The 24,006-nt window shown below is 33.2% G+C and overlaps 1 protein-coding gene across 1 annotated transcript in view; it reads left to right on the top strand.

The window, feature by feature from the left end:
• The window catches only part of LOC150108860 (calcium-transporting ATPase sarcoplasmic/endoplasmic reticulum type-like), a 263,322-nt gene that overhangs the window by 149,597 nt on the left and 89,719 nt on the right, over nt 1–24,006 (top strand). Inside the window, exons 13-14 of the mRNA XM_090410430.1 lie at nt 12,191–12,279; nt 17,337–17,439. Of these exons, the coding sequence (XP_090266556.1) occupies nt 12,191–12,279; nt 17,337–17,439 (192 nt within the window). The remainder of the gene's footprint in view (nt 1–12,190; nt 12,280–17,336; nt 17,440–24,006) is intronic.

Raw genomic sequence — 24,006 nt, 5'->3', positions numbered from 1 at the left:
TATTAAAATACTCTGGATCAGAGATAGTTGTAAAAAGTTTTTACTTGATTACAAAGTAACTCATACTTGTGAAGAAATTACAACTTAATGTGCAAACTTTGTTTGCATGCAAACATATTGAATGCAATATAGGAATATGATTATATATTATATAGGAAAATGATTTCTTTGCAAGTATATTTTAATTTGTACCAAGTGAAGAAAACTTTCTAGAACTTTTTGCAGTCATTTAAATCATTCACTGAGCACAGTACAACGAACTAATACGTCTTATTCTAAGAGGTATTGCTATAAAATAGTAAATTTATGTCATGAGAAGAATAGAAGTTATGACTTGCACAATCATCATCTGAGATGAGAAATTGAGACTCAACAGGATCACTAATAGCCCAGAATCAGTTTCTTTTCCATTCTGTTCCATCATCATTTCAGGGTATTCTTGCAACTTGAGTCCTTGACTTCCTGGAGGTCTCAGATGATGATGATATAATAATAAAAACTTATGGCAAATATAATTTTTAACAATTCAATTTTCATTGTATTTTACAATGCATGTTCAGTTAGTTCTGCTGACTGCTTGCAACTAAGTATATTAGAAAATATTAAAAATTTGTAGCTTCTATACCTCATTCAGTAATGGCAATACCCTTCTATAATAAATTTAGTTTAATCCTTTATCCAAGTGTGAGCAAACAAAGTTTGTGCCTGAAAATATCTTCAGGACTGAGGTAAGGTAGTACAATACCGGACAACTCGCAGCAAAGGTGGATCAAGCTCTCAACTCCTTGTCTCAGTATCTCCCATAATGCACAGCACATCTCCTTGCAGACATGTACACTGCTATGCATTAAGGGGTGGACACTACCCATACTGGTTTCGACCTTTATTGAGGTCTTGTCAGTGGGAGTCAGGCCCAGAGTGGAGATACTAAGGCAGAAGCAATAGGAGAGGTCATCCTTACCTATAGGAGTTGCCAAAAGGTGTGCCACCTTATTAAATTATTCTGGATTTAGAGAAGGATGTTGAAAGTTTTTTTTTCACTTGGTTAGACTATAATAAATTTAGTTTAATCCTTTATCCAAGTGTGAGCAAACAAAGTTTGCGCCTGAAAATATCTTCAGGACTGAGGTAAGGTAGTACAACACCGGGAAACTTGCAGTAAAGGTGGATCAAGCTCTCAACTCCTTGTCTCAGTATCTCCCATAATGCATAGCACATCTCCTTGCAGACATGTACACTGCTATGCATTAAGAGGGGGGGCAACTACCCATACCGGTTTCGACCTTTATTGAGATCTTGTCAGTGGGAGCCAGGCCCAGAGCAGAGATACTAAGGCAGATACTAAGGCCATGATACTGAGACAAGGAGTTGAGAGCTTGATCCACCTTTGCTGCGAGTTGCCCGGTGTTGTACTACCTTACCTCAGTCCTGAAGATATTTTCAGTTGCATGTTTTGTTTGCTCACACTTGGATAAAGGATTAAACTAAATTTATTATAGTCTAACCAAGTGAAAAATAAACTTTCAACGCAATACCCCTCATTTGGAAACATCCAAGTTCAAATCCATCCTGTCTATGTTTGCAAAAAGCCTTTATAAGTGCTCAAATGTTAGCTAGTGTCATACTGAGTTGGCAGGGTTTATTCTCACAAGACTTAACTAGCCAGAGAACATTCAGTTGTGGTAAATATAGAAGATCATACAGATTAGGATTAACTGCTCTATCAGGATCTTAATGAGATTTTCATGATTTCCATGGCAGGCCATTGAACCTAATAGGGATGATGAGATGAGTAAAAATTCTTTAGTCAAGTAAATAGCAAATTAAAGTTTGTGCTAAAAAAAGTTTCTACTGGTTCTCATATCATGTTTGATAACACACTTACTGCTTGCTTTTTAGGAGTTGTCTGAGTATTGCACTACTTGTGAGGGAGCTCAATTTGATGGATCATTATTTTGCCTTAGTTCGTTTTAATTTCTAGTATTCTCTTTGAGAGAGAGAATACTAGAAATATAGAAATATGTAATAATTTACCGTGAGGGTTAAAGAAATGTGTTTATATTGAATGTAAACTTTGTCAGCATACGCACAAGGAATATAGTTTGTAACCAGCTAGAAAGAAATAGCAGAATACATTGGTATATATATATTTATGTATGCATGATTAGTTTCATTCTTATTTATAAAGGACTAATTTGGATGCCCAAATTGTATAAGAAGCTGCTCATATGAATATCACTGTTCTTAAAAAGTAATTTAAAATAAGTCGGTATATGTCTATTTTTGCTTATAATCATAGGCTTTCTCTTTCAAAATAATTGAATTTGGTTTGCAGTAGTTAGAAAGATTGAATATTGGATTTATGTTAAATGCTTGTGATTTAACATCCTCTCTGTGGATTCTACAAATTTTCATTCAGTCTCCTAGTAGCATCAGAGTGTAGAATTTCAGAACCATTCCAGAATACTTAATATCATTCATTTGGCTTGAAAGAGAGCTGTAGAATTTAAACACTTGTACTCTGTTTATGACATACTATTCAGTGTGCAATTAAGTAGAAATTTCTATTTCTCCATAGTATTAAAATCACACTATAAACCCATGATATTCTCTGCATCATATTTTGTGGCTCAATAAATCACAGTAGGATTGTATGTGAAGGAGAGCAAATGTTTTGATTTTCTACTCTTTGAGGATTCTGTGTACAGCTTTGTACTGATGGAGCCAGTACAGGGAGAGGAATATATCCTCTAATTCTTCACTGTTAGATGTGCCTTGAGTTAGTTGAAGAGAATTCTTCAGATGTGATTAATTTGACCTACCATTTTGTAGGATGGTATTAGTATGGAATTAGTTATTTGGTTAACTCATCCTTATTGTTAAAATATCAGCATGCACATACTTCAAGATTTAATGCTCAATTCCTTGAAGTGGTGTTGTGAATCAACATGAAATTATCACTTTGCTTGGGTTGTTTTCTTATAGATAGGAATTTTTAATTTTTCAGAATATCTGTAGTTTTATTTTATATTTAAATATAATATTTTATATTTATATTCCTTGTATTATAATCATTATTTTCCTGACCTCCATGGAGTTATAAGACTCATTGCTAGACAACACAGACTATCATACCACTCCTTAGGTTCATCAACTGTTTGCACTTTAACCAGCCTCTGGGGCAATAAATTTCATGCTCCTACCACTCTGTCCAAAAATTTACTTCTCTTACTTTGCAACTTCCAACTTTGACCCATTATCCTTGTTCATTCTCCTCATTCTACCATATGAAAAATCTCTCTAGTTTCAATCCTATAATAACCTTTCAACAGCTTACATTATTATAAATTAAAGATGTCAAGAAATTATATTTTTGGTTTAATCCTTTATCCAAGTGTAAACAAAGTCTGCACCTGAAGTATCTTCAGGAATGGGCAAATCATATATACTTGCATTAGTATTCCATAATCTAAGTACATATCCTTTCAGACATGTATAATGGTATGCATTATGGGAAGGGTCACTACCCAGACCAGTTTCAACCTTTGAGGTCTCATCAGTGGGAGCCAGACCCTGAAGTGATACCAAGGTTGAAGTAATGCAGAAGTCATATTTCCATAACCTTTTGGCTACTTGTATATGAAAATATGACTTCTGTATTACACATGTCTGAAAGGATATGTGCTTTGCATTATGGGATACTAAGGCAAGTGATATGCAGTCATTAGCCTCTATATATATGAGTTGCCCAGTCCTGAAGGTGCAAACTTTGTTTGCTTACACTTGGATAAAGGATTAAACCAAGAATATAATTTCTTGGCATCTTTAATTTATGGTATAACCAAGTGAAAAACTTTTAACATCTTATATTATTGTCTGAAATAATGCAAGTTCTGTTGCCAACTTTATTGAGTTGTGGGATTAAAATCCTGAGTTTCCATGAGAAAAATCCTACTTTCCCATGCCAGAAATAGACTAACTCAAGAACTGGTTGAGGAAAGTCTTAGAAAAAGTTCCTCTAGTCATTGACTAGAATTGAACTTAGAATGTTCTTTCTTTGGGTGGCCTAGCACTATGGGTGCAAATGCACCTTGTGGTCTCCAGAGAGTTGTGGCTTCACATGAAGTTTCAGTTATTCACCATTAAAAATTAAATTGGAGAATTAAGAATTGAACATTGCATGTTTTGTTTAATATGCCAGAAATGACCATTTATACCACTCTGAATACAGATATTGAAAGCATCACGAAAAAACAGGTCTAAAAGTTTGCTGCAGGCAATATGGAATTGCAGCAAAGTGTGGTCATCAGGAAGTCCTTCATTACTGGTCACCCTAAGTATGAAAGACAAGCATATAAGTTTTTACAACCATGCTGCAGAAGTCAAATGTGAATGTTAATATTTGAATCAGAATACTTGCAATTATATTTTAAAAAAACATCTAAATATTTGTCATAGTTTTTAGTTTCATTTTTCTAAACATTGTTCCAGTCAAACTCTTGCTATTTATTATGAATTCAGTATCAACAATAAGTACATTTACTAATGTGTAGAAGGCCTCATAACTTTTAACACATTTCAAGCAAACTTAAAATCCCAGATTTCAAAACCACTGAAGCATATTAAGGTGATCATCAGTATCAATGACAGCTCTTTCAAAAGCTTTATATATAAAGCCTATTGTAGAATATGAAATGTCCTCACTATGTATTGTAGTTAAAAGGGTAAAAGATAAAATTGCACAACTGTTAGCAAATATATTTCATTTATCCCTTGAATCTGGCAAAATTAAAGTATTCAGAAGTTATACCAAGATATGAGGAAGAGAGCACTTACTGATATAATCACACTCTTTGTTTAAATATTTGAAAGGCTAATACATTTATGAATACATTCATTATGAAAATTAACACGCTTTCCTGATAGCACAGGTTTCCATGTGAGAAATTTATAGACAGCAATCACAGAAAAATATAACTACATGATTAGATTATTGTTATACAGAAAAACAGTGTATGTTGGAAGTATCTGTCACAACATGTATATCTGCATAGAGTTTCTCCCCATGTACTTGGTTCTTATAATTTCTACTTTATATTAGTGATATAGCCCTGCAAAAGGACTTTACCATATTAATCTACACTAATGGTATTAACATATTCCACTTTATGTACAAATTCAAAATATACAAGTGCTAGTGTACTTCTATATTTTTATAGAAAGAGCCTATAGTATATCAATGGACAAATTAATGATATATTAGGATCTTTGTAAATGGCTAAATTATAATAAGTTGGTAACAAATCTAAACCAAACTACACGTATGTTATTCAAATACAAGAATGGAGTGATCCATTTCCTATACCTAAATAAAATATATGCACGAAAAAAAAAGGAGAAAAAAAAACACTAGAAAGAAATTCAATTTCTAGATATCTGAATAAATGGCAAGGTAATATGGAAACACTTTCACAACTGAGAATAAAATTGTGGAAAAATTGGATGATGAGTGATGAAAAAATAGTAACTGTGATACTGTAGTTGACTATACAGTCAATTCTCACTGTAGCAAACTGGTAGGGACCACACAGTTTGTTATATTAGATAGTTTAATATAGTAAATTTCTCTTAGTATAAATCATGCTGCATTGTTCTTAGTTGGTTTTGGAGTTCTTAGCAGTTCCTCATAACTGTATTTGTTGTGAGTCAGTAGCACTTATATGAATTGGTTCGTATTTTGAAAGTTCATAAATAGAGGTTAGCATGTGCTGTTCCTTATTCTGTTTTATTTGTTACTATTAAAGTATATAATTCAATTATTCTATAGAATAACTCGGTATTCTGTGGAATAATGGTTCATTTAAAATGAGAATTTTATTTCATACTTAATGACTTGAACTAGATAATTCATGAAATATCTAGGTATTCTATAGAATAACTGAATAACTAGTTAAAGTATATAAAAAAAATATTGGTTGGCAAATGTTGTAGTGGTACATTATATTTCTCAAATAAAGAATATTTTCATTTTCATGAATTTATAAGCATGATGAATACAAATGAAGAACTTGATAGTGAAAAGAGGTATTGGTTTATTTATTTGCATATGATGAACTATAATGGCATTTGAATTTCAAGCATTTCCTTTCACTCATAAATGTTTTATAGCCTGACATCTTTGTTTATATACACATTTCACAAGACCCTGACCTCTATCAGTTGATTGTGCTGTAGATATACTGTTCAAAGAGAAACTTTTTATGGTGGCAATTCTTCACAGGAAATAAGTTTTATCACAACCACCAAATTGTGATATTTGTGCTTAATTTTTTTTAGAATTCCATTCTTAGTGGCCAATTTATAAAAAATCATCTTCTTGTACCTGTCATCACTGATGTGGTAGTTAAGCCTTGTTGATTATCTGATTTTTACTAAATCTAGAAAAATGTAGATTTAGTAATGAAGTACAAAAAATAAAAATACTGAAAAGAAGCTTCCTCGTGATTATGGTTACTACAACATAATGACATTCTCATGGTTCAACAGATGGAAAAAATTCTCTCACTAAATGGTATCACTAAAGAAGATTTAAGTTCTATATGACATCCACTTATCTGTTGATCATGGAGGCAGAGAAAGAATTATTGAGGAATTAAATAGGCATTTTAAAAAGCTTCTTGCTCTTTTGAAACATCTCAGCAGGCAGGTTTGTCTGCTTCAATAACATTTGGAAGTAATAAAAATGAAGGTTTAAACAAATCTTTGGAAAGCTTTTCTTTTAGGCTTGCACAGTGATCCGAGTACATTTTTGAAAATTATAGAGACAACTACCGCGTTTGAGTAAAACTTTATTTAATATAACTAAATTCGACCTTTCAACCTTTATATCAAGGTCATCTTCTGGAGCATATGCACTATATACAGAGAACAAGCTACACTACAATCTATCTGGTTTGTTAAAGTTACTGACCAACTGTTACAACAATTGTTGACCAACTTTTTTTTTTTTCCACTAGAGGTCAGGCCAACAATTGTTGTAATGGTTGGTCAGTAACTTTAACAAACAACATAGATTGTAGTGTAGCTTGTTCTCTGTATATAATGCATATGCCCCAGAAGATGACCTTGATATAAAGGTCGAAACATCGAATGTAGAGTTCAGTTATATTAAACTAAAGTTTTACTCAAACACGGTAGTTGTTTCCATAATTTTCAAAAATGTAAATCTTTGGAAAGCATTCAGCATGAAAATAATTTTTTCCAATAAAGAAAGCCACCAAGAAGAAAATTTTGGAATTTCTACTGTAGATACGAATGTAAATTGCAATAAGAACTATGAAATTTGTGGTATGGTTAAAAAAATGCACATCTGCATTCAGTGCAAATTGCCAGTGTGTATAATATGTGGTTTAGATGTAGATGAGCCTGGTAAGGTTGGCTGAAACAAAGATTGTGATTTTTAAATGAAACTTGCCAAGAAATGATATTCTTTTCTAATTGTTTATCCAAGTATAAGCAAAGGTTTACATATGAAGAATCTTCACAACTAGGTCACTTGTATATAGAAGCTGTTGACTTCACATCAGTTGCCTTAGTATCCATAATGCAAATCAAAGATAGTCTTTTGTGGAATAAAAAGAAAATTATTTTAAAAGAATAAGAACAGACCAAGGAAGGCTTCAATTTACAAGGGAAAAAAATACTTCTGATGTTGGAAATTTTATCAGTTCTACTGTATCTGTTAAAGTTCATAAAGTAGACCTGGGAAAAGGCGATGTTCACGCTGTATTAGTTATTATCATCATCATCATCAAATTCCTGCCATATACCCTCAAGGGGTGTACAGGATATGACAGTACTACATGAAAAATTTATATCATTACTAACTTCTTATCTACAATTTTCATCCAAATCAGTCTGTTGCTTGTCAAGACTCCAACATTATCAGATCTTATATTTCTATCGTCTAAGGCACTTTGTACAGTATCAATCCACCTATACCTTGGTCTTCCTCTGGGTCGTTTTCCTGCCAACCTGGCAGAGAACACTTGTTTTGCTAATCTTTCCTCTCCCATTCTATTTAAGCGACCATACCACCTGAGATTAGCTCTGCTAACGCATTCCTGGATGCTGACAATGTCAAGTTCTTTCCTAATATCTGCAGTCTCTAGTCTTTGGTCAAGTGTTTTACTTCTGACCCAGCTCTCAGATCCATAAGTTAAAACTGGTTTGAACACTGTCTTGTATACAGCTAATTTAGTGTTCCGACTAATTTCTCTCTTATTCCATATGAATTAATTCAATTGACTTCCCACCATACCAGCTTTGCTGATTCTGTTGTCTATTTCTATATTTAATTTACCATCTTCAGTAAAAATTGTGGCTAAGTAGCTGATATGTTTTACTTGTTCCACAGGTTCTCCATTCACAACACAGTTGACATTTTCAATGATTCTGCCTATTTTCATTGTCTTTGTATTTTTATTGCTGACCTTCATACCATATCTATTACAACAGCTATTCAATTTAGTCAGAGAATCTTGCAGACTTGTAGCGGATTTATTTAGAAGCATAACATTGTCCGCATAAAGCAAAGAGCTGACATTAACATCTCCAATTTTGATATCAGGTTTAATACCACTTTCCTTCATAATGTGATCCATATAGATAATGAATAACAGAGGGGATAATGTACATCCTTGTCTCACACCAGATTTAACATTAAACCATCTTCCTGTACTTTCTTCAATTCTAACTGCTGATTTACAACTCAAATAAAGACTAAGTATTGCTTGATATAATGGCCCATTGACACCATATAACTGCAGTGTTTTGAATAGCTTCTCTCTTGGCACCTTGTCATACGCCTTTTCCAAATTGACAAAACTTAAATACAGATCTTTGTTATATTCCCATGTTTTCTCGACTATTTGTCGTAAAGTGAAGATCTGATCCTGACAGCCTCTATTTGGCCTGAATCCAGCTTGTTCTTCAGCAAGCTTTTCTTCCACAATTCTTCTCAACCGTTTCTCAAGTATACTTGCATAGATCTTGCCAGGAACACTCAGAAGGGAAATACCTCTGTAATTCTCACATTCAGTTTTATTTAAGTTTTTATATATGGGTACTATGAGAGCTCTAGTCCAATCATTGGGAATTCGTCCCTCTGTCCAGGCATTCTGAACTATGCAGTGCAGCCACTATAAGACTTTTATACCACCATTCTTCAGCATTTCTGGTCGAATATCATCTACTCCTGCTGCCTTTTCACATTTCAAGCCTTTGATGGCTTTTTCTACTTCAAGTATGGATATGTATTTCTGACTGCATGCCTGGTCAGTGTTTTTTATCACTGTGCTGTCATCACTGCTTGTTTCATTTAGCAGTTTTTCAAAGTAATTACTCCATACTTCAAGGATTTCTTTTTCTCCTGTTTTCATGTCACCTTTATCATCTCTAATTCCTTTTACAGCACTCTTTCCTCCATTCTTAAGCTTCTTCAACAACCTTCAGAATATTTTGCCACCTTCTTGATATTTATTTTCTATATTCTTGCCAAAGTCCTCCCATGCCTTTTGTTTAGCTAGTTTTAAACAGTGTTTAGCATTCTTGCAATTGTCTCTATATTCTCTAAGAGCACAAGCTGACTTATTTGCCAGGAACTTTTGATATGCTTTCTTCTTTCCTTCACTGCCTCTTTAACATCCTGTGTCCACCAGGGAGTTCTGATTTTTTTATCCTTACAGATAACCTCACCACATGCCTCTCTGGCAGAATCAATCAATGTTTTCTTCAGAGTTTGCCACTGAATCTCCAAGGTTTGATTTCTGTTCTCAAACTCTTTCATTTTTTCTTCAATAATCTTTGTGTATTTTAGTCTACAGTTCACATCTGAGAGCTGCTCAACTTTTATTCGCTTTAAAACTTTCTTACATGTTATTCTTTTCAATATGAAATTCAGTTTTATCCTGCTCAAGACTAAATAGTGATCACTTCCAATTTTAAATCCTCTGTACACTCTGGTGTACTGCACCAGGGAGAAAACATCACTATCTACAATAACATAGTCAATGAGACTTTTCTTATTCCTAGCCTCTTCTCTCCATGTGAATTTGTGCATATTTTTATGTTGGAACATGGTGTTAGAAAAAACAGTCCATGTCCTGAGCAGAAATCCAACAGATATTTGCCATTATTATTAGCTTTGCTCTTTTCTCCAAATTTTCCCAAAATATTTTTGTATGTCTCACAATCATTTCCTACTCTGCTATTTAGATCCCCAACAATGACCAACTTTTCCTTTTTTATTGTGTCAGTTGCTTTTTCTAAAGTGTCAAAAAATTCCTCCACTTCTACCTTAGTAGAACCTTCTGTGGGACCATAGGCACAAATAAGTCTCATTGTCCTGTTCCCCATTCTCATATTTGCCCACATTACTCTACTTGAGACTGACTGCCATTCAAGAAGATTAGCCTCGTATTTTGTGTTGAATACTATGGCTACTCCTTCTTTTCCTTGATTGTCATTGCCTGAATATAACATTTTGTATTTATTGCTCAGAAAGATCTCGCCAGTTTTGGTCTTTTTTGTTTCAGTCACCCCTATTCTGTCGATCTGGTACTTATCTAATTCCTCAGCGCTAGCTCCATTTCTTTGCCATTCAGGCTTCTTACATTGATAGTACCGATCTTTAACTCTGGTGATGTTGAGTTGGGGTTTGTTTTCAGATTTGTTCCAGTAGCTGACTTTTCGCTGTTCGCCCTGGTTCCCTGGCGAAAGTTATTAGTTATTATACTTTGAAAAAGCTGAGAATGGTGTTTATCAGTTGGGCACTAGGAATGTGTAATTATATATAAAAAAGAAAAAGAAAAATTATGCAAAAAGTCACAATCTGGAGTATGTGATGAAAAATCTTTTTCTCCTGGCAAAGTGCCAATAGGAAAAAGTAACTCTTAGAAATATCTACAGCACAATAAACTGATTCAGGTCATGATTTTGCAAAAATGTGTAGGTAAGAAAACATTGTCAGACTAAAATATTTTTGCAATTTGAAAGCCTTTTTTACACCATTTAAATTGGACCACTGCACCACTTCCCAACCAATATTTTTTATATACTTTGATACTACTTAGTTATTTTTTAGAATACCTAGGTATTTCGTAAATCACCCATTTAAAACAAGAAATAAAATTCTTATTTCATACTTTAAAATGACCAATTATTTTCTATAAAATAGCTAGTTTTTCTGTAGAATAATTCAATTATATACGTATACACTTTAATAGTAATATTAAAGTGTATATCTAATCATATATCTGAGAAGTATTTTGAAAGTATAAATGATCTGAATGTTACCATTTAACATCTAGATATAGATGTTACCGTTTAAAGGTTATAGTTTTGCCAGCATTCTCTGAGATGTATTTTGGAACTATAAATGATCACAACTTAGATTAGCATTTAATGCTAAACAGGTGGTGTGTTAGACAGTTAGCATATATATATATAAAAAAAAAAAAAAAAAAAAAAAAAAGTCTGATCATGCATTGTACTGTATTTCTTTCTAATAAAAGTCCCAATGCACTTGTAACACTGAGAGAAGAATAAAATTAAAGTAAAAACTTCATACAGAAAGAACCACTGGTTAGAAAACAATCAAATGCTGAAGTAAAGTATGTACACGAGAGGTCGAGGGACCTATAAGTGCATCAGTGCCATGTGTGGGATGTAAATGAGGACTGAGATTTATTGATGATTTTTGAAGAGATGCAGGTTGTAGTTATTTGGAAATACTTCATGAGGAAGGCTGTTCCAGAGGAGAGAAAAGAGGAAGAGTAGAAGTAGGTTTGGTGTGTTCTTCAAATTATAATTTTACACCTGATTGTATTGCATTATTATGATCAGTAGTTAATTTTATATATTATATAAATCGCTTTTTTGAATTATTGATTTATAATAATGTAAATTTAAAAGTAGAATAAACGTTCATTCATTCAGAATCAAAATTGACTTTTATGATAATACCTTCAAATAAAATTATGTGAATTAACAAAATGCCATACATTTTACCAGTTAAGTTATAAATTCATTTCTGTATTCACTTCTGACAAAAAAGTAAAGAATAAAACCTACCGATATTACAAAACTTTCTTAATTGTTTCTTTTGAGATTTTTTTTTCTTTTTTTGTAGTTCTTGATTGTCAGCAAAGCAGTGGATGATGAAATCAGTTTCCATGAATTTGAAGCTACAGGCTCTACCTATGAACCAATTGGAGATGTGTAAGTAATATGACCATGCACGCCTGTTAATGTAGTAAGATTTATTTGTTTGTAATCTCCAAACTCTGCTAATAGGATAAGTAAGGTTTCCTAATTTTCTAAGTAAGTATACACTTTATAGTATACACCAGAAGTTGCAAAACTAATTTGGCTGCAGAACCTTCTTATAATAAAAATTCTGCTAATGCCTTTTATTCCCTATAGGGATCAGGCATGGCTGTTTTAGCTGTATCTAACCTTTGGAGACTGAGGGTGTAGAACCTTCTTTGGGTTTGAAATATATGAGTGGAGCTAACTAATAATAAATAATTAGTTGGTTTCCCTGTTCATAATAACTATTACCAGAACAGTCCAGAATTCTAAGACTTAGATATATAACTATCTAATTATGAGTCCATTAAAAAAAAAAAAAACCAGCAAAGTTAACAATAATTCACATAGTACTGTCATAGTATTCTCTTATTCACCCAACTGAGGGTGCATATCAGGAATTATTATGATTATTAAAATTACTATTCTTATCTTTCTTTTCAAATAGGAAAATGTTTTGAATCTAATATATGAAAATTTAACTTTCATATACTTGATAATTGCTAAACAGGACAGTCAATTCTATGTCTAGTCTGTTATGTTTGTATTTTATGACTATTTTTGTTTGTTTAGGAAGAGAAAAACAGTGTTCTAGACAATGCTATGGAAATTTTTGGAAAAGAAAAAAAAGTTAAAAATGAAGGAAGAGGAGTGTCATAAAGGAAATAAGTGATAAAGATGATATCAAACCTGAAGATACAAATATTCCAGATGTTTGGAGTAATCCCTTTAAAAGATTATTAATGAGTTAAGCGGTGGCAGTACAGTAGTAGGAAATATTCAAGATGAGTGCAGTCAAACTGTGGAAAGGCAGCCAAAGTATGTGTTTGGAAAGAAATGTCCAAATCCAAATATAGAAGTTTCACAGTACCATATTGCATAATTCATAATGCCTGGTCAGATAGATGAATTCTGGGTGATTGAATAGAGCTCTCCTATCTCAACTCAGTTCTTTACTTTATGCTTCTCAAAAAGAAATAAAGCTGCAGTGCTGTAAACTGTAATGTGCGAATTACACAGCAATATCCTTAAGGATTCCAGATAAGATTTATCCAAGCATAGTTGAAAAGAAGCTAAGAAAAATTGTGGAAATAAAACTTAAATACAGATTGGCTTACTCTAAATAGAAGTTACCAGGATTTGAATTTCACTTCAAACAAACAAATAGTTGAGAAATCTTGGGATTGTAACTGAGATCTGTATTTAGTTTTTTGTGGTGTTTGGGGGGGGGGGGAAGCATGTGGAAAAGCTGTACAGAACACTACAATTATAGAAGTAAATGGTACATTATACAGTGCAGTGCAGTGCATAGTCTACATTTAAATTATAGGATGACAGAATTAGAGGAGGTACAGGAAGATGGTTATATATAAGATGGGTGCACACTGTATCCACTCTTATTCATCATTTGTATGGATCATGTTATTCATTGAAGGAGAGACATTAAACCTCATATCATTGAGATAGTCAACTCAGTTCTTTACTTTATGCAGGTGATGTTATGCACCTAAAGAAATGAGTACAAGTCTTCAAGATTCCTTAACTAAATTGAATAATTGATTTAACAAATTTGGTATGAAAAATCAGCAGTAAAAAGGACAAACTATGAAAATGGAGATATGAAAAATATCAACTGCATTCTCAATGCATAATCTATAGAATAAGTACAGTATTTCAGGCTATTTACCACATAAACTTGAGGTACATCTTCTCTAGTTAGCCCTATCTTTTGCAGCTAATTATTTTCTTGTGCTGTCCCAACTAGCAATGTTTTTTTTTTTTTTTTGTTTGTTTCTTTCATTTTCTGCCAAATTAGTTTAGACTTTCTTTCTTTTTTTATAGTTGTTTAGCTATACCAGCTTTAATGAGACTGGCAAATTAAATAGATAAAGAATAAGCAAAGGTAGTATGGTAGGGAGCCTATTGAATAAATTTATATGTAATAGGAGAGCCAAAACACTGCACTAGCACTAGTGTTTTGGCTTTACAAGGTAATATACAAGAATTGTTCGAACTAATTTTAACTTACTGATCTCAGAGTTGGGTTCAAAATAAAACAGTTGATCAAAGACTATAGCAGATATCAGTAGTCTATAGACTATAAGACTATAGACTACAAAAATTATTGGAGGGAACAGATGGCAAAATCATATTAAGAATGAAGATATTATACAGGAACTTGACATTGTTAGCATTCAAGAATGTGAGCAGAACTAATCTAAGTTGTTAGTATGGTTACTTAAACAGAATGGAAGAGGAAACATAAAACAGGTCCTTGATGCAAGAAGACAAAGATCTAGGTGGATTGATGTAGTAGAAATACCTTAGATGTCTTAGGTATATATGATCTCACTGTATCAGAGTCCTGATGTATAAGACTAATTTGTAGAAAGTCTGCTGTTTAGAAAGTTAGTAACCATGTAAATTTAATCATGTAGTACTTTCATAGTATCCCATTCATCCCTTGAGAGTGCATGTTAGGAATTTGATGACAGAGAAAGAGGGAAAAAATATTTCCATCTGGAAAAAACTGCCATCTCTGTATGAGACTAGCCTACTTGGCTTATAAATATATTTCTAGATGGAAACTGGTATGGATATTTAAACTGATTTATTACTGTTGTTTTTGTTTAAAGGCAGAAACATAGGAATAATAATTAACTAGCTTTTATTCCATGGTTACTAAAGATACCTTCCTAGACACAAAGGTGTGAGATATGCACATGTATGAGAGAAGTGAAGATGCCTCGTTAATAAGGAAAAATATAAAAATATTGGCTAGCTATATCTAAATAAAATTTAATTTTGATTCCTAGACATCTGTTTCTGCCTGTAAATAAGCACATGAGAAATTCTAGATAAAATTTGAACCAGTCTTTCCAATTAAACAGTATTATCACTAACTGCACCAAGGGACACTGTAAAATATTGCTCAAGTATTTTTAATTTGTAAATACCGTCCTTCCTCCCCTTATCCGCAGTCGACCCCAGTCCAAAAATATTAAATGCAAAATGCCAGACATCAACATTTCATAAGTTTTAAATTGCACACTGTTCTGAGTAGTCCTTGGTTATCAGATCGACTGTCTCAGTATCACAGTGCTTGTGTTCAAGTAACCCTTATTTTACTTAAAAATGGCTCCAAAATGCAAGAATAGTGATGCTGCAATTTGGATATACCAAAAATAAGCCATAAAGTTCTTCTTTTTAAGTGAAAAAGGTGAAAGTTCTTGATTTCATAAAATAAATAAATGAACATATCCTGAAGTTGCCAAGATTCCATTCATATTCAGATAAGTGTAAGGTTTTGAAAAGCAAAGATGGGATGCAGAGTATACAGTTGGTAGAGATATCTTAGAGGAAGTTGTAGAAAGTTTTTTAGATTACTCATGAAGATACTTCATATACATACTTTGTTTGCTTATGCTTTGGTAAAGAATTGAAAGAATATAATTTCTTGTCAATTGTAATATATCTTAAGGATATGGAGAAGATAGTAGATCTGAGCAGTTAATTCCTAAATTTCAGATAAGGATCTGAATTTTAGGAGATAATTGCTAAAATTGTGAGGATAGCATAACAGATTATGATGCAGAAGGAGATTATAGTTCCATCAAATGAGGCCTTCAATAGGCCACATATGGATTACTGGCACAGATTTGTTCATCTGGGTTTTCAGAAGGATGAGAGCATATTGGAAAGGATCCAGAAATGATTGATTGATTGACTGGTTTCTGATCTCTGAAATGTTAAATATGAAGTTCAGTGGATAGCAGGAGGAAGAAGTTCATGATTTAAGACATAAGTTGGTAAGGGACTGTTACCAAATGAATGTGGAAGTTTTTCATAGAATGAAGAAAGATGGGAAGAAGAAGAGACTCCTTGGAAACTATAAGGAGAGCGTGAGAAGGGAGAGGAGTAGGTTTTTTGCATGGAGAGTGGTGGGTGATTTGGAACATGTTACCTTAGAGTGGTGAGTGCAGAAAAGGTGAATATTCTTAATGCAGATTTTGATGAGTTGCATGGATCTCCCATGAATCTTAGCTCAATAGAGGTCTGGTGGTGATATGTCTTTTAAGTCCAATGTTAAGCAAAATGATTGTTGCTTAAGGTATGAGAGAATATTATATACAGTAGTTTGCAGTTATGATACATACAAATGACTTACAAGATAAATAAGGGAAAGTCAAGAAGCATGTGAAAAGATTGTCCAAGGGTATGAAGAATATAAAATAGTTTTGAAAGCAGTAAAATCATCATGCTTAGATATTCTGATATTTTATGTAGGTATGATAATTAGCAAGTGACAACAAAGAGCCAGAGCCAAGATATTGAGCAGGATAATGACTGAGCTATGTAAAAAGGATCTACAGTTTGTAGATATCTTGAATATATTTATAGGGATAGTGAAGTTTTATGGAAATGTTTCTTCATGTAATCCCATATATCAAATTGTGTATATTTAACCTATAGTATAGTTGGTGTTATGGATGGGCAGAAAGTTGAGGAAAAAGAGAAATGTGTTCACACTGAATAGTTTTCACTTAAATGGACTTAACAGACATGAATGGGAATAACAAGTAAAATATTTGAGAAACCCTTTATAAAAACTTCACATGAAGTTGAACTAGCAGATCTCAAATGATAGTAAATGCCATAGAATATAGACAACATAATTCTTAGCATTCATTATGTTGTCATGAAGACAAGTTATTTCCTAGCAAGCCATCGATCTTGATGCATTAAGAGAAGGATGAGCTGATACATATCAGTTGAGATATGACAGCTGAAAAAAAAACCCATGGATTTGCATAAAGTTTTGATTAGCTTCAAATATAGCAAGTACAATCTTTCATGTTTTTTAGTGTTGTTTTAACTTGCCATTCTAGGACTATTTTATGAGCAAGATTACTTGCAAAAAATATTAAAATCTGTGAAAAAATTCAGTTTAATTTTTTATCCTGCAGGTTTCTGAGAGGACAAAAAGCCAAATGTGCAGATTATGAGGCATTGTTTGAACTTTCAACTATATGTTCTATGTGCAATGATTCATCAGTTGATTTTAATGAGGTAATTTTTTTATTCAGTAATTAGTAAACTGCTGGAAATTCTGATGGATTATTTTAGACTTGATAGTCCTTTTATACTCAGATAATAATAAGATACAATTTATATGACCTCCAGGGAGTCAAGGACTCATCGAGGAATGTCTGTAAATCATCCAAACCAGCTGTCATACCTTCCCTTAAATTCATTCACACTAGATGCACTCACTACCCCTAAACTCGAACTATTCCACTCACTCACCGCTCTGTGAGAGAGAAAAACCTAGCTCTTGCCCTTTTCTTGACTGAACAACCTTAACTTCCATGAATCCCCCCATGTGGGGAGAGCCCCACCTTCCATATAATGAAAAATTTCATCAGACACTATCCTATAATACCCATTCAAAAGTTTATAGACCTATCATTTCACCCCTCTTTCTCTTGTTAATCAGTCTGTAATTCACATACTCACAATTTGTCCTCATAATCTAAATCCCATAATCCAGATATAAGCTTTGTAACTCTTCTTTGCACCCTTTCCACAGCTTCTTTATCCCCTTGGAATCTGGGAGACCAAATCTGCACACAATAACCCAGGTGTGGTCTTATCAAAGTCTTATAAAATGACTTCCTTATCCTTAGGTGTCAAAGTTCGCTTCAGCATTGTAGTTATCCTCTGAGTTGTATTTACAACTTTTGCTATACGACTTTTAAATTTCAAATTCCTATCCACCATTATGTCAAGATCCTTGCCTTCTCAGTTTCTTGTAGCACAACCCCACTAATATTATATGCTGCTGGAAATCTAATCACGTCAAAGTGCCAACTTTACACTTACTAACATTAATCTGATAGCCATTTCTTTTGCCCAAATTTCCAGCCTATTCAAATCATTTTGTAAGTGTTGAATATCAGTTGCATCCCTGGTTGCCCTGCCTATGTTCGCATCATCGGCAAACAATTGCACATCTAATGTTAAATCCTTCCTGATGTCATTAATGTATAGATTGAACAATAATGGCCCAAGGACTGAACCCTGAGGTACACCACTGGTCACCTTAAATCTGGCAGATTCACACCCACTGTATACCACTTTTTGATATCTGTCTGTCAACCATCCCCTGATCCAAGTCATGAGTTTATGTTCCAATCTCATATTCTACAGTTTATGCAACAGCATTTTGTGTGGTATCCTATCAAATACCTTAGAAAAATCCAACATTATCATAATGTATCCATTCCCTTTATCCAACTTGGCCATAACATTATCATAAAATATGAGCAAATTGCTAAAACATGACCTTCCTTTAGTAAACCATGCTGTTCCTTGCAGATTATAGCATGTTTGTCTACCCATTTCTGTATACAAGTTCTTACCAACTTCTCTAAAATCTTCACTACCACACCAGAGATACTAATAGATCTGTTTATTAGACACATCAGTTTTTGCACCACCTTGTACAATGGAACTATCATACATTCCTTCCATTCCTGTGGTATCATTCCTTAGCTGAGACTCAAGTTATGCAAACTTGTGAAAGGCATAGCCAATTCGGCTGAACATTTTTTTAGCAAACAGGCTGATATTCCATGTGTCCCTATTAGACAATTCCTAACGAGGTTATGCAACAGCTCTTCAACCTCATTTTCGTGCACCTCTAACTCTTCATCCAATGTAGCAGTAGCACTGTGCACAATGTTACATACACCTGGTTGATACATCTTAGCAAAGTGAGCACTCATTAACTGAACAGTCTCATTAGCTTCTGACACTCGAGTACCATCTGAATTCAGTAAAATTATTCTTTCACATTCATTCTTTCTTTTGCTTGTGGCATAATGATAAACTTCTTTTGGATTGCCTTTAGCTTGCATGGCCAGTTTCTTTTCATACTTCGATTTAGCTTTCAGTACAATACTCGTTACTTTTTTCCCCTGAGCTTTATATATTTCGTAACTTCTCTCACTCTTATTCTGACGATATTCTTTTCACATCATCATCTTGTAGTTCTTTTGCTTAATAAGGTTACACATCCATTTCATTCCCAACCTATTTATGCTTCAAATTCTAGGGATACATTCAGATACCACCTTATTTAATCACTTTTTCCATGATTTCCATGCATTACTGATATTTTTCCCATTCAGTAATTGATACTATGGGACCAATGATAGTATTCTAATAAGTTGATCATAATTTCCAGCTTTGTAGTTCAGCGTGTTTTTTTTCTGATCAAAGCATGAACACAATTAGATACTTCCCAAGAAAGCACAGCATGCTCACTGTCACCAACTAGTGGTAAAATAGCCATATTCTTGACAGAGACCCCTTCTGACGCTATGAGAAAATCCAACACTCTTTGACCTCGAGTTCCTTCTTTCACATGTGGCTTGAGAAAGTTGTCTCGTAACAACTCAAATTCCTCTTTCTTATCATGAGAATTCTCTCCTACCTTTCTCTCAATGTTTGTAAAATTAAAGTCATCCTTAATGATTGATCATTTGGTACCCATAAAGCTAAATTGGCAATGCATTTCTTTGTCTTCTGCAGTTGAGCTGCCAGGTCTGTAGCAACACCCCCACCATATATTTCATTCTGTTAACCTTCACTTCACACCAGATAGACTCAAACTCACCATTACATGGGACATTGTTACCATTATTGTTTTCTTGCATTCCTATCCTAACTAGACTTAAGTCCTCTCCTATCTCTTCTGTCATTCCTAAATATAGCATATCCATTACACTCGCTATCTCACTTACCATATCTGATTCTGATAGCCAGGTTTCACTAATGCCAACAATCTTAGGTCACATCATATTCACTAAAGCAACAAACTCAACCCCTTTGTTTCTGTTGCTCCTGGAATTTGTGTATAGACGTAATAAATTACCACCTAGCCTATTCTTATAATTAGATATGCAATCTATTTGATCTTGTTCTAGAACTTTCTCTTTTCCCTCCCCAGACATACTCAAGAGGTCTGAATCCAGAGCATATTTTTCCACCCCTTTGCCACATTCATAACAGTGTTCAAAGACATTTCATATCTTTGTCATATGTGCATACCATAACTGAACTTTCACACACATTTTCCTATTCCTCCCTTGATGATCTAGTTTCCTTGACTCTCTGCATTAAGTCTTATACCAAGAAGTAATTTTTCCAAGCTCTAAATGGCAAAAGAATTCAAGTGCAGGCCATCCCTCTTATACAAGTCTTTTCTGCCATCAAACTCACTCCACACATCTAAAAACTTGCATCCATTTCTTTTACACAGGCTGCACGTGAAATCATTTGCTCTCATCGCTCTCTCCTCCTCCTTAACTCAGTACTGTCATATCTGGGTAGCAATTCTATAATTTTTATACTCTCATGTTTCTTTCTTGTTTCTTCCAATAGACCTTTCATATCTCTCGTACTATATTTGTCACTACTTAAATTATTAGTACCTACCAGAAATACGATCTCTTTTACTTTTCTTTTTTTTTTTTCTAAATTACATTTGTCATATTTGTAATTTTCGACCCTAGGAAACTAGAAGTGATTACTTTCTCAGCAAGCCAAATTATCAGAAATGTTAAGCTTAATTCTACAGGTGTTAGTAGTATTTCGTAATAAAAGGTAATTGCTTTTAAAAATAGTGTAATTATCATAAATAAATATAAAGAGCCAATAGGCTTCATTTCAGCGATATAAACATTATTTAAGTAATGTTTATATCGCCGAAATGAAGCCTATTGGCTCTATATTTAAGTAACTTAATGGGTGCACCTGTTTGACAACTCATATAGCAGAGTATATAAGTTCTTTCCGCTATACCCTTTGGTATCTATTTGGTCTAGCTACTCACTGATGAAGCCTCAAAAAAGGCTGAAACCGGTCTGGGTAGTGACCTCCTACCATAGTGTAATAACAGCATACATTTCCTAGGAAATGTGTTTTTACATTATGGAAAATACCAAGAATAGCGATCAGAACTTTACCACCTTTGCTGCAAGTTGCCTGGTATTGTACTACATACTAGGACTACTTGCATTAGCTCACACTAGTAATCGCCGATATTTTTATAGTTTACTATATTTGGCTTGAAACTCTGATTCTAATCTTTGAGTTTCTTATTCGGTTTTAAAACAATGTGGGATTTAATATCCCCTTAATTTAAATAGTGTAATTATCAGATTAAATATAAAGTAATACATTCAATACTACTTTATGTACTAGATTAAGGAAACAAATGACTAAATTAGATTACTTTGTATTTCAGTGAATTGGTATTTTTTTTTAATGAAAAAAAAAAAAAAGATTTGATAATGAATGGAATGAAATTTAATATATGAAATAAGTGCAACTGTTTGGTTCACAAACCAACTAAGTGAAAGAGATAAGATATTATAAAATAAACCAATAAAGATTAATCCTAATCTTTATTTGTCAGAATAAAACGTAAATTTACTGAGCAGTTATTGGATTTTTGTACAATATGATTGCAGTAAGTTTCATCAGTTTGCATAATTTTTGTACTGAAAGTTTAGTTAAGTTGCTATTGAAATTAATTAATAAAATTTTTGTAACAATCCAAAATACCAAACTTCATTAGTGTCGTTATTTGCACAGATGAATGGACAGGTGATTCTAGTAGCTGATTAGCATTTTAGGTTTATTTTGGAATAATGGATGAAACAAGAAAGAAAAAATACAGAAGTAAAGAACTTGAAATTAAAAATCAAGAATAGCCACATTGTAGTACTTTCAAAATTAAAAAGAAAAATTAGAAAGCATAACAAAGTTTTTTTGGTCTTATCCATCCATTATTAATATAAATAACCATAGTTAATCATATTTAATCATATAGAATTAAATAAAACATAGTCTATAATGTGATATTTTATGCATTGGGATTCTTTTGGAATACATAGAAAGAAAAATGCAAAAGTAAGGAACTTGAAAATAAAAATCAAGAATTTTCCTTCCATACATTATTTCAGAGTACATGGGAGGAAAATATAGTCATTTGTATTGTGTTGTATACTCAACAAAATTAGCAACAGAGGAGAATTTAATAACACCGAAATGGGTTTACTAAAATAAAGAGTGGAAGGCTTCATTTTGGCGATGCAAAATTATATAAATTAAGTGGATATTAAATCCAACATCATTTCAAAGCTGAATACAGAAACTATAAAAGTTTTGTGTGAAAATTGACCAGAGAGCTTGTGGGACTTGTGAAACCTATCAAAATGGACCAATAAAAGGCAACATATGGGTGCTTTTAGCATTCGTGCTTTTCCTATTAAGTTTGGCTAGGACAACTCGTAGTATGGCAGCGGTGTATTCCCGCAAGCTCTCTGGTCAGTTTTTGCACGAAACTTTTATAGTTTCTGTATTCGGCTTTGAAATGATGTTGGATTTAATATCCACTTAATTTATATAACACTGAAAAGGGTTTTGTTACAGAATTGAAAATTTTGTAGTTTATTAATTTTTTTTTTTTTAATTTTTTTTTTTTTAATTAGGTTAATAGTTTCTGCCACTAGATTTCATACCTTTTGTATGAAATTCAACAGTTCATTGCATGTTTTTATGACCAGCTGCAAATTTTACACAACGTTGTGCCCTTCAATTGGGAAAGACCCGAGTTCAATTCTTGCCACAATGAGAGGAATGTTTAAATTGTATTTATTTATTTTTTCCAATTGAAAGTGAGTTAGCTGACTTACATGGAGATAGTTTCCCCTCCCAGATACTCAGAGTTTTTCATCCCCCTATACAGACAAATTGACAAAAATAACACTCGCAACAGAGAATCACAACAGCACAAAAACTGGTGTTCAGAACATCATCTCAGAGTGCACAGTTCACCACGCTGTCACGAATGGATTACGGGAGCAGACAAAAATATAATTAAATTATATATAAATATATAAATTATACTTAACAAGAAATTATATTGTTTAATCCTTTATCCAAGTATAAGCAAACAAAGTTTGTATGCGAAGTATCTTCCTAACTAAGACTGCGTGTGTGTACACACACACATACACACACACACACACACACACACACACACACACACATATATATATATATATATATATATATATATATATATATATATATGCATGCTGTTAAACTTCACATCAATTGTTAGTATTCCATAATGCGAAGCACACCTCTTTTCAGGTTTGTATATTGCTATGCATTAAGGGTGTAAAAAATAATTTGCTTTTACCATTAAAAAAAAAAAAAATTACACAACAATCTTTTGATCCATAATACACTGAGTGGCCACTTTCCCCATTTAGGAAAATACTGTTCCTAAAGATGTCAAGTCATGTGGCTGTAGCTTGCTATATAAATCGGACAGAAAGGCATCCAATGGTTCTGTTTTTTGTGTTTGATGCATCAGAATAGATAAAGGTGTGACTGCATTGTATGATTGTTGGCACCAGACATTGCTGGTTTACTCTTCTGAGCTTTTTTTGTGCACAACAGTCCATGGCCTTATGTTGCTACTTTTGAATTCTGGTTCTGCCATCAGCATGATATAGTACAAACTGGGACCTCATCAGACTTATTAATAGTGTAATA

Source organism: Typopeltis vanoorti, chromosome 2 (genome assembly GCF_054136105.1).
Source record: "Typopeltis vanoorti isolate ZY-2024b chromosome 2, IOZ_Tvanoo_1.0, whole genome shotgun sequence".
In the NCBI taxonomy this organism is placed as follows: Eukaryota; Metazoa; Arthropoda; class Arachnida; order Uropygi; family Thelyphonidae; genus Typopeltis; species Typopeltis vanoorti.
Note: the sequence above shows the minus strand (reverse complement) of the source record. Positions and strands in the feature narration are given on the sequence as shown.